At 46.0% G+C, this 12,801-nt stretch overlaps 1 protein-coding gene across 2 annotated transcripts in view; it reads right to left on the bottom strand.

Moving 5' to 3' along the window:
• CLPB (ClpB homolog, mitochondrial AAA ATPase chaperonin) overlaps positions 1-12,801 on the bottom strand; it is a 164,203-nt gene that overhangs the window by 24,505 nt on the left and 126,897 nt on the right. For both annotated transcript variants that reach the window (XM_003780927.3, XM_003780926.3), the window contains one exon: positions 4,606-4,720. In XM_003780927.3, the coding sequence (XP_003780975.1) occupies positions 4,606-4,720 (115 nt within the window). The remainder of the gene's footprint in view (positions 1-4,605; positions 4,721-12,801) is intronic.

Genomic DNA, 12,801 nt, shown 5'->3' with positions numbered 1-12,801 from the left:
ATACTTCCATCAACTGGTCAACACAGCCTTCATGTCATTTTCTCAGTTATTGCTTTAAAACATTCACATTCTACTCTTAGAAAGATTCACCTGTACCCCCTGAGATTCTATAATACGGCCAGACCCCAGCAAAGAGCAGCTGAGGTAGGAGAGCTTCCTCAAGGGAGGGTGTGGGCTTCAGAAGGTCAAATGGGACCAGGTCAATGGGTGACAGGGCCAAGTCTCCCGTCAGAGGGAGCTCCAATGAAGCTGTCAGGTGTGTGCTGGTTGATCTGCTCCCCAGGGAAGGCTTCCTAGAGCAGGTCTGGGGATTAGCCTACCCAACCAGAGGTCAAAGAAGTATGGTTGTAAGGAACTGTTTAGCTACAGTCACATTCCCAATGTGCTTGTGAGCTACTGGAGAGCAGGTGCTACGGCTTCTCTTCATTCCCCAGAGCACATCCCAGAGAGGGACAAGGGCTGTGCCAAATTCATTAATTAGACAGACAGCACTAAGACAGTTACTTTGAGCAGGATGCTGTGCCAGGAACTAGGAACACAAAAATGATTGAATTAAGGTGTCTACCCTCAAGAAGCCTGCAGTCAATTGCTCCTGAATTGAGGCAAATTCAAAACCAGCTAGTGTGTGGGAGACAGAGTGGGGTGGTATGGGGGAAAGGCCAGAAGGAAAGGTTTGCAGGGAAGGCAGCAGTAACAAATGCAGGTAGGAAATCAACACAGCAGGAAGAGGTGGGTTGCTGCGGCTGGTGTGTGCAGGGCAGACGGGGCAGCAGCAGCTATATGCCAGGTTAGGGCACCAGGGCCCTCTCAAAGGTTTTAAGCATTGTTAAATATGTGTTTTACAAAGAGCACTCTAGTCAGTGTGAAGAACAGATTCTAGGGGAAGGAAAGAAGGCAGGGAGACTGGTGAGGAGGCCAGGCCACTGACGTGGTTGAGATGGGAGACACTGACATCTGAGCCAGGGCGATGATGTTAGGAAGAGAGGGGAAAGACAGGTATGAGAAGCATTTAGGAGGCAGAATGACAGAACCTGATACTTAATGGGCTGTATGGAGCAAGAGGGAGGGAGGGAGCCAAGAAAACATATAAGTTTCTGTTGAGAAGGCAGTGAATGATGGTCCTTTAATGCAGATCAGAATACAGGTAGTGGGCAGGCTGGGGGAGGGGGAAGAGTCTAGTTCTGAATAGACAGCTGGTTGCTTTTCTGAGGAGCATGGTGGGCTTAACAGCCCTCCCAGAAGGTCTTGCCCACAGGGTAGGGAGACTCTTCTTCCCATGACTGGGAGCAGCTTTGGATTCTGGAGGGAGAGTCTCGCTTTCAATGCCAGTGTCTTACTTTGTGATATGCACGTTGGCCCTATTTGGCTCTCGTGGCCCTAGAGATGCCATGGAGCCTGGGCTGCAGGGGCTGGTGCTTTATCTCCTCCATTTGTAAGGTGGTAACTGTGCACCAGCTTTGCTAGAGGCCCTGCAGCTGGGGATCACACTGATAAATTCACTGTATTACTTTGCACAAATCAATATCCCAGCACTTACCAGGGGTTGATGTGACCGAAATTGGTTTCAGCCAATTCGTGAGGGTAATAAATGGCCATTTATCAAATCAATTCATTCTGCGGCACTTCTCTGGCTGCCCATCCTCATGGTACCCATGGGGTGCCAGGCACCATCCAGCCAGTCCCTAGCATACATGTCACACTAGCGTAGAGGACCCAGGGAGGCCTGGCCTAGCCTCTGGATCCAGCTCACTCACATGGGCCTGCTTCAGTGTGAGGTCCTGAGGTCCTGGGTGCTGTATGCCTGCCACAAGTTCTGAAGCAGAGAGCCTCATGCTTCACTTGGGCTGGCAGTTGCAGCCACCAGGCTGCCTTATTTCCTTATGCTTGGGTTCAGAAGCATCCGGGAGCTGGTCACAGGGAGGGAACATGGTTCTGAACATTATCACTGTGATCTTCAGCTTCGGCAAGAGTTGTCACCTTATAAATGAGGATAGAGAAACACCAACCCCTATAGCCTGTCTCTTCTAGGGTCATTGGGCCAACCCACAACCCTACATACCACAGGCCTTCCAGGGCAGCCGTTTTGCTTCTGAGCTTAGGTGGAGTTGAGGTGACAGAATGGGAGCTTTTAGGTAGAAGGAAGCACTCAGGGGACATTTTCTGACAACTCTTGGAGGTGGGGAGTTGAATCATGCACTCTTGCTCTGTGCCAACTAAAAAAGAGAGACTAGGTGGGTGATGCATCAGGGGTCAGCACAGAGCTAGGGGGAGAGATGAACAGGGGCTGGGATTAAGAATTGGTTCCAGTTGAAAAAAACAGTTGTGGGCTTGACCTAAAGAGCACAGGGCCCAACTCAAGACTGAGCATCTTGAGGACATGACTAGGTTTTAATCACTGCTGTCTTACATATACTGGAAAGAGGATGTGCTTTAGAGTCAGACGGTCCTGGATATGGCACCTCATTGCACCTGCAAGGAGGGCGATGCTCAAAGCAGCTGAGTAGACAGAGCTACAGAGCTGCACAGCTGCTATGCAGCAGACCAGTGGCGAGCCTAGTTCTTTCCACAAATGTCTCCCACCAGCAGGCAGTCTGCTGGGAGAGGGCTATGTAAGAAGCTGAGGGAAAACACTATAATGGCAGCTGCAGTCCTAGCACAAGTGGACATGAGACTTTGGCAAGAGACATTTCCTCGGACCTCCATCCAGGTAATCTGGGTCTCTGTGGGCTAGTCTTTCTCTCCCCATGAGAAACTCGAGTATCTTTTCCTTCCACCTCAGACATACCTGTGACAAAGGAACAGGGGTGCCACCTCTAAGGTGGTGGCTGGGGGCAGATGTCTGTGTTCAGACCCAAAAGGGCAGCCTGGTGTGGTTCGGGACTGGGCGGTGATGCCTTGTGTATTCAAACAAGCTTTCCTCTGCACCAGTGTATGCCTGCAGGCAGCCTTCTGACCTCTAGTTGGAGAGGCAGCCCAGCTCTACAGTCTCCTTTTATCTGTTGATAGGGTCAGGCCCCTCACATGAGCTGCATGTGAGCCCCACTGCTAAGTGAGGATGATGGGGATCAGCCTGGGCCTGGCATGTCACAGGGGCAGCTGCCTTCATTTTTCAATTACTCCCTTAATTGGTATCCTAGGGCTGACAGCGCTGCTCAAGAATATCCCAGAGAGATTTGCAGCCACAATTTCAGCCTGATGGCTCCTTTTTTCAGTGAGTAGAACCTGGTGATGTCCTCAGCAATTGCTTGGACTGCCTTTAGTGGGACTAGACTAGAGAAAAAGGTAAGGAGCATGTAAGTGGGGCTAAGACAACTCAGAGCAGTGTTTTTAAAAAACTTTAGCTGAGCAATAGAATTGCCTGAAGAGCCTGTTAAAATACATCCCAGAGTTCATGACTCCACAGGTGTAAAGTGAGTCCTGAGATCTGATTTCTAAGAAGTTCCCAGAGGATGTTGATGCTGCTGGTCTAGGGTTCCTCTTCCCTTATGTCTTCTGTCTGAAATCAACCTTGAGGAGTAATGCATCAAAGCTAGAGAACAAAGGTGAGACTACTGTCCTCATATATCTGTCTGGTAGGGTTTGCACAGGCAATAGGGCCATTAGATTAGGGCAGTGGTTCTCAACCTTCCTAATGCTGTGACCCTTTAATACAGTTCCTGTTGGGCCGCGACAGCAGTGGGGCTCACATCTAGCAGTTGAGAACTGCTGGATCAGGGGCTACATCAGAGGGTAGTCTGGCTCCCAGGGGTCAAAGTATGGAAATAGGAGCTTTAAGGGTGGAGAAGAAGGCACTCAAAAGTCGTTCAGGTGTTTTCTCCAAAAATTAGGCCAGTTGCTGAGAAACTATACTGAAGTGATAAAAGTCGGAGGATGGTAGCCAGAGACATAAATTCCAGTTCTAGTAATATTCAGCTCCATATTACTAATGATGGACAAGTTCCCATCCTTGTCTGCATCTTAGTTTTCTCATCTGAAAAGTGGGGGGTGGGTGTATTGGGACAGATGAAGGTCAGAGTTAGATTTTAAGCATAGGAAAATAGCCTTTAGCAATTTTTAAAAATAATCTGTATCTGAGCTTCCTCATCTGTAAGTTGGGGATTTAGTGGTACCAACCTGCCTCATAGGATTGATTATGTGTATAGGGATTAAATGACACAAGATATGTATGCTAAGAGCCTGTAACAGTGCCTGGCATATAGACAGTATTCAACAGTGCTAACTTTCAGTTTGCTTTTCTTTTTTGAGATAGAGTCTCTGTCACTCTAGCGACAGCACAGTGGCATCATCAAAACTCCTGGGCTCAAGCAATCCTCCTGTCTCAGCCTCCTAAGTAGCTGGGACTACGGGTATCTGCCACAACACCCAGCTAATTTTTTCTATTTCACCAGAGACGGGGGTCTCACTCTTACTCAGGCTGGTCTCAAACTCCTAACCTCAAGCAATCTTTGTGCCTCAGTGTCCCAGAGTGCTAGGATTATAGGCATAAGCCATAGCACCCAGCCAACTCTTAGTAATATCAACTGCACCTTTCCAGTTTGGTGACAATAGCAACGTACTCCTCACTAGAGCCCCGTTTTGGTGCTAGCTGGCGTGCCCCATACTCACCAGCACCTACTGTGGCAATGGCACTCTCCTGGCCAATGATGTGCTCCTTCAGTCGCTGCTCCAGGGGAAAGCGGCGCCGCTCCTCAGCCTCACGTTTCCGCTGCTTTTCCTGGTACTGTGGGGAGAGAGGATAAATGTCTTATGGTAAAGTACTGCTAGTAGATTAATCTGGTTCTGGAGTCTGGCAGAAGACCTGAGTCCAAACTCCAGCTTTATCACTTATAAGATATGCTTATTACCAGGAGAAAGTTATTTTGCCTCAGTTTTCTCATCTACAAATTGGAAATTAAATATGATGATTATATAGGCTTAGCACCATGTCAGACATGGAATAAGGGCTTAGTAAATATAAATTCCTTTTCCCTTATGCTCTTGGAAACTTTTTTGGTTTTCAAACCGGAGCTGTGAACACTCTCTACTTGAACGATACTGCATTTTGATTAAACATAATTAATCAAATAAACATAATGATTGCTGTGTGCCCAGGTTTGAACACAGCCATGGTGAAAGGGTAGGGATGGGGGAGAACTGTGCCTTGTCTGTCAGGAGGTTCTAATCAATTTTGAATGTCTAGGATGTCTGTCCCTGGGCTTTATCCACTTCACAAAAGATAGGAGGAGGACTGAGGTTGGTCACTCTGAGGAAGAAGAGAGCCAGGCCTTGCCCTCAGGCAGCTCAAAGTCAAGAGGTGAGAGGGGCTAGTATAGAGATACTTCTCAGGCAGAACCAACCATTTTCCTTAAGGTTTCAAAACATAAATGCTTATTTCTAGCAATGCCCCTTTCACTAAAAACAAAAACCTGCAAACTACTTAAAAACAAGTTTGTTGAATGTTTGTGAGTCTGTTCTCTAAATCCTTGAGGGTAGGCACTATCTTTTACTCACAGCTATTTCTAGCATGGGTCCTGACACAGTGGGGGTATCTGGTGACTATTTGCAAAAATGAATTTGATGACAGAAAGAGGAGAATTAACAATTAGGGTGGTATAGAGCATAGAGAAGAGAAGGACCCATAAATATGGAACATGGGTTGGGGGGTCTTTCTGGAGAAAAGGAGGTTTGAAGGAGCTGGAGGACCATGGCCATGGACTGTCTGGACAATAGGCAGGGAGGGGCAAGGGCATAGGCCTGATGATAGAGAACATTTGTGAAGGTTGGCAGCTGGAGGTGAAGGTAGTAGATCTTGGATTGGGAAGGAAACACCAGTTTCCTTCCTTCCTTTCTTAGGAAACTCCTTTTCCCTGAGCCCCTGTAACACTAACATCTATCTAGAAAGAGAACTGTCAAGGTAAGGCCCTGTCACAAAAGTTGTGGTTGCAGATTGCTCTTGTGGGCAGAGTGGATAAAAAATACCTGCTGGTTGGGCAGTGTTTTCCTGTTATAGTAGTGACCTTGACAGAAGTTAAAAAAAATAAATAGCAAACAATCCAATTTTGGCTGTTGCTATCAGTCTGTAACTGAAAGCTCCCATCAGTCCTGGGGTTTCATATGGAGCAATAATTCGGTGCTGATCCCAGTGGAGCGATGCTTGCCGGCTGGAATCCAGAGTGTCACTACGCAGCTCCCTCAGGCACCACATACATCACCTGGCTCTGCCGACTCCAGTCATATATCTGCCTCTTCCTCTTCCCTGCCCACCCAGCCCCACTCAGCACTCGGGTCCACCGTGCTGGAAAACTGTGATGGTGAGAAGCACATGCCGGCTGGGACAGTGCCAGCTTGCAGCAGAGCAGGCTGTGGAAGGAGTTTGAAGGGATGGGAAGGATGGCTTGAAAGGGTTTGTGGGGTTGATTTCCTTACTCCCCCCGATGATGAGTCCCAGAGTATTCCCACCTCTGGGCCTTTGCTCACACTACTACCCCACCACAAAAGTCCTCTATTCCCACCAACCTTCACACGCCCCTATAATTTCAACTTAAACTTGGGATTTCTGGTACACTTCCTGTTGGTGTCTCCTTACTCAACTTCAAGGTCCTTAGCTACAAGACTATGTTTTATTCACCTCTATAGTTCCAGCCCCTACCAAAGGGCCCCTTCTCCTCCCACAGAAGGAGGCAATGAATGTTTGCTAAGTGAATAAAGGTAAACTGTCTGTGGAATGGCTGCTATAGCACTGTACTAAGCACCTCACATGTGGTGTCTCCTTTCACTCTTACAGTCATCCTCCATCTGAAATTTGGCTCCTCCTTTGGCTCTTAGTGAGGCAGAAAAAACAAGCTTTGCTCCAGACAGACCTGAATTCAAATCTCACCTCATCTATACCCTATCTGACCTTGAGGAAGTTAATTTACCTCCCTGAATCTTAGTTTTCCTCACTGTACTCGTACTTACCTGGTAGAATCCTTGCTGGATTAAATGAGATAATGTATGTAAAGTACTTAGCAGAGTCTCTGGCACATAGCAAATGCATATATGTAAAATAAGTGGTAGTCTGAGTGACTCAAATGGCCAGCATAGTACCTAGCCCTTATCAGGTCTTTAATAAATGTTATTTCCCTTCTCCTTGTATTTTGATATCAGATTGCCTTTTTTTAAGGTACTGAAATCCTTTAAACTAATTTGTGTAGGGGGCTCCATAGATTAAAAAGAAGAGCTGCTCTGGCTCAAGCAGAAGCCAAGAGCCAAGTTCACCTGGGTGCCCCCATTACCCCAGTAAGGGTTCCTGTCCCTAATTTGCAATGTATAGTCTCAACACTAACCAGGTTCTAGAGATGCCTCTGCTACCTGCGGTGGCTCATCTCTGGCTATCGGCGTTCCTTATAGGGCAGAGAATTCTGCCTCTAGGTACTTTCCAACCACTGGTCCATGGGGCCTCATAGAACATATCTTTTGCCTTCATCACAGGCAGAGCCCAACATGACTTTTCTTTTTGCTTTGTTGATTTGGGTATGAACATCATGGTTTTTCTAAAGCTTCTCCAGGGAAACATATGCTTCTTCTAACTTTTCTTTGGTGTCATGATTTTAGGTCATCTAGTATTCCTGTTAGTTTCTTGGGCAAAGGGAAAGAATCCTAGCCTTCTGTGGAGGTAACAAGGGTGGGCTGGGAAAGGTTACACTGAACTGGCTGATTTCTCAGGAGCTTTCTAGATGATCTTGGGAAAAGTTCAAACTATGGCCCAAATCTCTGAGATTCTGGTTCTCCTCAGCCTGAAGTCCCAAATCCCTATATCAATTCAGAAAAACATCTGAAAATTAATCAGTCGTCTTGATAAAAATGTATAGGACACTGGGATCAAATCAATTAGAAGGTTACTGGTGGCTTGGTGCCTATAGCTCAACTGGCTAGGGCGCCAGCCACATACACCAGAGCTGGCAGGTTTGAATCCAGCCTAGTCATGCCAAATAATAGTGACAACTACAACCAAAAAATAGTTCGGGCATTCTGGTGGGCGCCTGTAGTCCCAGCTACTTGGGAGGCTGAGGCAAGAGAATTGCTTAAGCCCAAGAGTTGCTCTGAGCTGTGATGCTACAACACTCTACCCAGGGCAACAGCTTGAGACTCTTGTCTCAAAAAAAAAAAGTTACTGGCCTCATGCTCTTTTTCCATTGCTTAGCACAGCGTTTATACTAAAAAAATGTGTTGAATGAATGACTGATTTTAAAGGCATGAGCCATACACCCAGCTTTGTGAAAGGGCAGCCAGTGAAGGAAACTAGGGTAATAAGATGCTGATTTGTACATATTATATTTGGGGGAGAGGAGCTTGGTAAGCGTTCCATAAACGAAGGATGCTATTGTTCCTGTTTCTCTGAGGAGATGGGGAAGACTACAAGACTAAATTCAAGGCTCTACTTTGACAGGGTTCCATCAGAGGAGAAGATGAGGCAGGAAACTCAGCCTGTAGAAGCAGAGGGCACTGGACTGAGAGAGGCACTGTGAGGAGCCACCCAGGAGAGCAGGGGAGGGGGAGTGAGCATCTTCTTAATAAAAGCCACACACAATTAACTTCAGAAGCCCTCACCTGGAGCTGGCAGCCACTAGCTTCCCAAGCTGCATCTTGGCTGGATAATCACAGCCACTGGTTTCTATCAGTCTTGATTTAATATGGCACCCCTCCTGGCTGTGAGTGCATTTACAGGAAAGGGCTGGGAGGCCCAGGCGAAGCCTAGTTGGGCTTGCTCTGCTCAGAGGTGGGTGGCTGGGCTAAGTGGCTCTATGGGGGAGGGATCCAGGAGAAGGGTATGGCAGGCATCCCAACTGTTGGGGATCTCTTAGGGGACAGGTCTGACAGCAAACCTGGCAGTGTGTTCAATGAGAGGTAGCTGGGGTGGGGTTGCAATAGTGGGAAGATAGGTATGGAGGAAAGGAGAGAAGAGAGGCCAGGCTGCAGTTTGCCTCTCATGGGGACAGAGTCCACCTGCTGCTCACAGACAGCATTAGATGCCCCATATTACTGACCCCCGATTCCGACCCTAACACTCATATCACAGGGCCTTGAAAGAGGATGACAGAGAGGACGAGGTAGAGAGTTTGACAAAGGGGACAAATGAGACTGGGAAGGGGGGGGGCGGACAACAGGGAAAACCTAGAGTGGGAATGATAAGCGAGGAGCCCAGGCATGCAACAAATAAGTCTAGGGAAAGCAGAAAAGATGGGAACATGAGACCATGGGACAAGAGAGTTACCCAAGGACTTGGAAGTCTCTTAAAATAGCCCATAAAGTACATGTCCCCATAAAGGAAGGGTGGACATGCAACAACTACTAGGTCAGCATCTTGGATTCCTTTCTTTTCTCTTCCAGGCCACCCTCCCTTTGCTACTACAACCATATTTTTAACATGTAAATCTGATCATTCTCCTCTGCAAATAGCTGGAATGATCCAGAGACAAGACTGGTGAGAGAAGTTAAGAGGGGCAAGTACTGGCTAAAAGAAAATGAGTGTGTTCTTCTCAGCGTATCCTATCAGGGCATAAGATGTGGATTTATCTCATAGTTGGTGGCGTTAACTCTGAACACTTGGTTAAGCTGGTGTCTGCCACTTTCACCACTATCATTTTTCCCTTTTAAATTAAGTATCTTGTGGATAGAGCCTTTGACACTATGTAAGCATCCTGTCACTCCTCAAACTTCAACTCACTAGTTTCAGCAACTACTGATGGTCTTGCCTGATTTGGGACAGGCTGCTTTAATCCTCACAGCTCCATAAGGTTGATAGTACAGAGAGTAAGTTCAAGCAAGGTTCCACCAGCAGCAAGTAATATGGACAGAACACTCACCCCTGCCTGACGTCAGAGCCTGCACTATTCAACTGGAGGTAAGAAAAGACTTTTTTCCTATCTTCAGGGCATTCAGAGTCTATTTGGGGAGATGAGACTTAAAACACAAATTTTCTATCTCTACTTCTAGATCTGGGTACCTAATTAATTCATTGGAAATAAACCCCAAAGGGTGTTCTTGCCAGAAAGGCATAACCCGAGTTGAATCTTAACAAAACATTAGATAAACCCAAATGAGAGATAGTCTACAAAATAACTGGCCTGGACTTGTTAACTTGTCAAATTGAGATCCTGAGAGACAAGAAAAAACTGAGGGTCGCTTCCAGATTACAGATAACTGAAGAGAACCAAATGCAACTTGGGATCTAGAATTTTCTTTGCTTATAAGGAGAATTATTGGGACAACTGGAGAAAATGGAGTAACATCTGTGGATTAGTTAATATCAATTATTAACCTGATTTGGATGATTATGCTGAGGTTATATAAGAAAATGTCCCTGATTTTTAGGAAATACTCCAAGTACTTAGGGGATCCTGTGTATTAATTCCTCTCATATTATTTAGAAAAAATTATATATACCTTTATTATATAGATATATTATACAAATAATATCTTTATTATTTATATAGATAAGTAACAAAACAAGTATGATAAAATGTTAACAGTTGGGAATCTGAATGAAGAGTTCACAGAAATTCATTGTACTGTTTCTGAAATTATGCCAAAATAAAGGTCAGCATAATGCCTGACCTTAGGGGCTGGGCAGTGACTGGAAGAGGGCATGAGGCAGGCTTCTGAGTGCTTCTATTTCTATTTCTTTCTTTTTTTGAGACAGAGTTTTGCTCCATTGGCCCCAGTCAGAGTGCAGTGGTATCATCACCACAACCACAAACTCCTGGGCTCAAGGAATCCTCTTGTCTTAGCTTCCTGAGTTGCTGAAATCACTGGCATACCACCATACCTGGCTAAATTTTCCATTTTTTGTAGAGACAGGGACTTGCTCTTACTCAGGATAGAGGAAGAATGCTCTAGGCTAGTTACTCAGACTTAATTCAGGCTAATTCTTTTTCTTTTTCAAAATCTCCCTCTCTCACCTGGGGCTAGAGTACAGTGGCATCATCATAGCTCAACGCAACCTCAAACCCCTGGGCTCAAGCAATCCTCATGACAGCCTTCTGAGTAGGTGGGAATAAGGTATATGCCACCACACCTAGCATTTTCTTTCTTTTTTTTACTATTCTTAGTAGACTGAGGGTCTTACTCTTGCTTAAACTGGTCTCAAACTCCTGACCTCCAGCAATCCTCCCACCTCAGCCTCCCAGACTGCTAGAATTATAGGACTGAGCCAACCTAGCCTATTTCTATTTCTCAACCAAATGTGTTTAGTTTGTGAAGACACAGTGAGCTATATATTTTTGATATGTGCATGTTATACAAATATATTTCAATATAAAGTTTTGAAAAGTTAAAAAAATAATACCATAAAGTGCTTAGCACTGTGTCTGGCCCGTGTAAGCCACAGTGCTAGGCAAGTGGCAAGCTGGCACCTGTAATGAGAGCAAGGAAGGGGGCTGGAAGACAGTAACCCTCCTACCCTCCTGTGTGCCCCACCCCTCCTTTCTTGGAATGCTTTACTCAGCTCTCACGGGAGCACCCAGGCTTTCAGACTGGAATGTGGGCCCAAGGGAGCATCATATCCCCAGCTACCCTGAAGCAAATGAAAAAATATAGACATAGGAAATGTGCTTGTGATCCTGTCACTGGGATATGCAAATAAAATATATAGGATAGGCCTATCTGCCTAATATTCCTGCCGATGCATTCTTTGGGTGTGATTAAAATGAGCAATAAATTCCTCCTGTGTCTCAGTGGAGTGAGGTTTGGGAGTGGAGATGCGAGCTGGCATGAGCACGTCCCCCTCAGCTGAATATTCATCAAAGGATAGCTCCCCATATTTTTGTTTTATCTGCTATCATGTGTACAGAGATATATTTCTCCCTCTTTTTCTTCTCTTAGTTAAGACATGAAAATGGTCTTGGCTTTAAGTATTAAACTCTCCATCTACTAAAAGCCTTCAAAGTGAGACCTCCAACTACCTCATCTATGAAGCCTGTGCAGCTCATTCTGCCAGGAGGCAATCCATGCTTTCCCTCACCGACTCTGCATAAACCTTCCTAAGACAGCCAGTCTGCAGGTTTCAGAGCTCAGAGTACCTGCCTCTCCCCAGCCAGATGGCAAGCTCAGGCCTGGGGCTGGGCCTCATCCACTTCTGGATCTTCTCTTGGGGTGCCTAAGGAAGCTGCAGCATAGAGAATGCTGAGAGAACTGAGGAAACCAGCAGTGAGGAGAAAATCAGGCCGCTTAAGGTAATAGAAGTAATACATTTTAAAGGGCAGCATGAAATAAAAAATTAGGCTTATGGATAATTTTAAAATGGGACAATCACCAATTATATTAAGTGAAGAAAAAAAAAGCAGATTCCAAATGCAGAATAAGATCATAACTCCTTCAGAGCCAATAGGTTAATTAATACTTTCAGGGTTGAGTAGGAAAAACAAATGCCTGACAACAAGGAAATAATACAATGGGAAATGGGGTTGGGAGTGGGGGACTGAAGCTAGAGAGTACACATTCCCAATCCCTGAGGCATTAAATTCACATTTTTAAAAAACTCTGGGTTGGGTAAATAAAACATGGCTGCCAGCTTAAGACCAGCTGGTATATACAACAGACTGTAAACCGGGTTAAGAAAAAGGCCATTGGCTCGGCACCTATAGCTCAACCGGCTAAGGCACCAGCCACGTACACCTAAGGTGGTGGGTTCGAACCCCAGCCCGGACCCGCCAAACAACAATGACGGCTGCAACCAAAAAATAGCCGGGCGTTGTGGCAGGCACCTGTGGTCCTAGCTACTTGGGAGGCAGAGGCAGGAGACTCGCTTGAGCCCAGGAGTTGGAGGTTGCTGTGAGCTGTAAT

Source organism: Otolemur garnettii, unplaced genomic scaffold (assembly GCF_000181295.1).
Source record: "Otolemur garnettii isolate 467f Iridium unplaced genomic scaffold, OtoGar3 scaffold00001, whole genome shotgun sequence".
Taxonomy (NCBI): Eukaryota; Metazoa; Chordata; class Mammalia; order Primates; family Galagidae; genus Otolemur; species Otolemur garnettii.
This window is presented reverse-complemented; position numbering and strand designations above follow the sequence as displayed.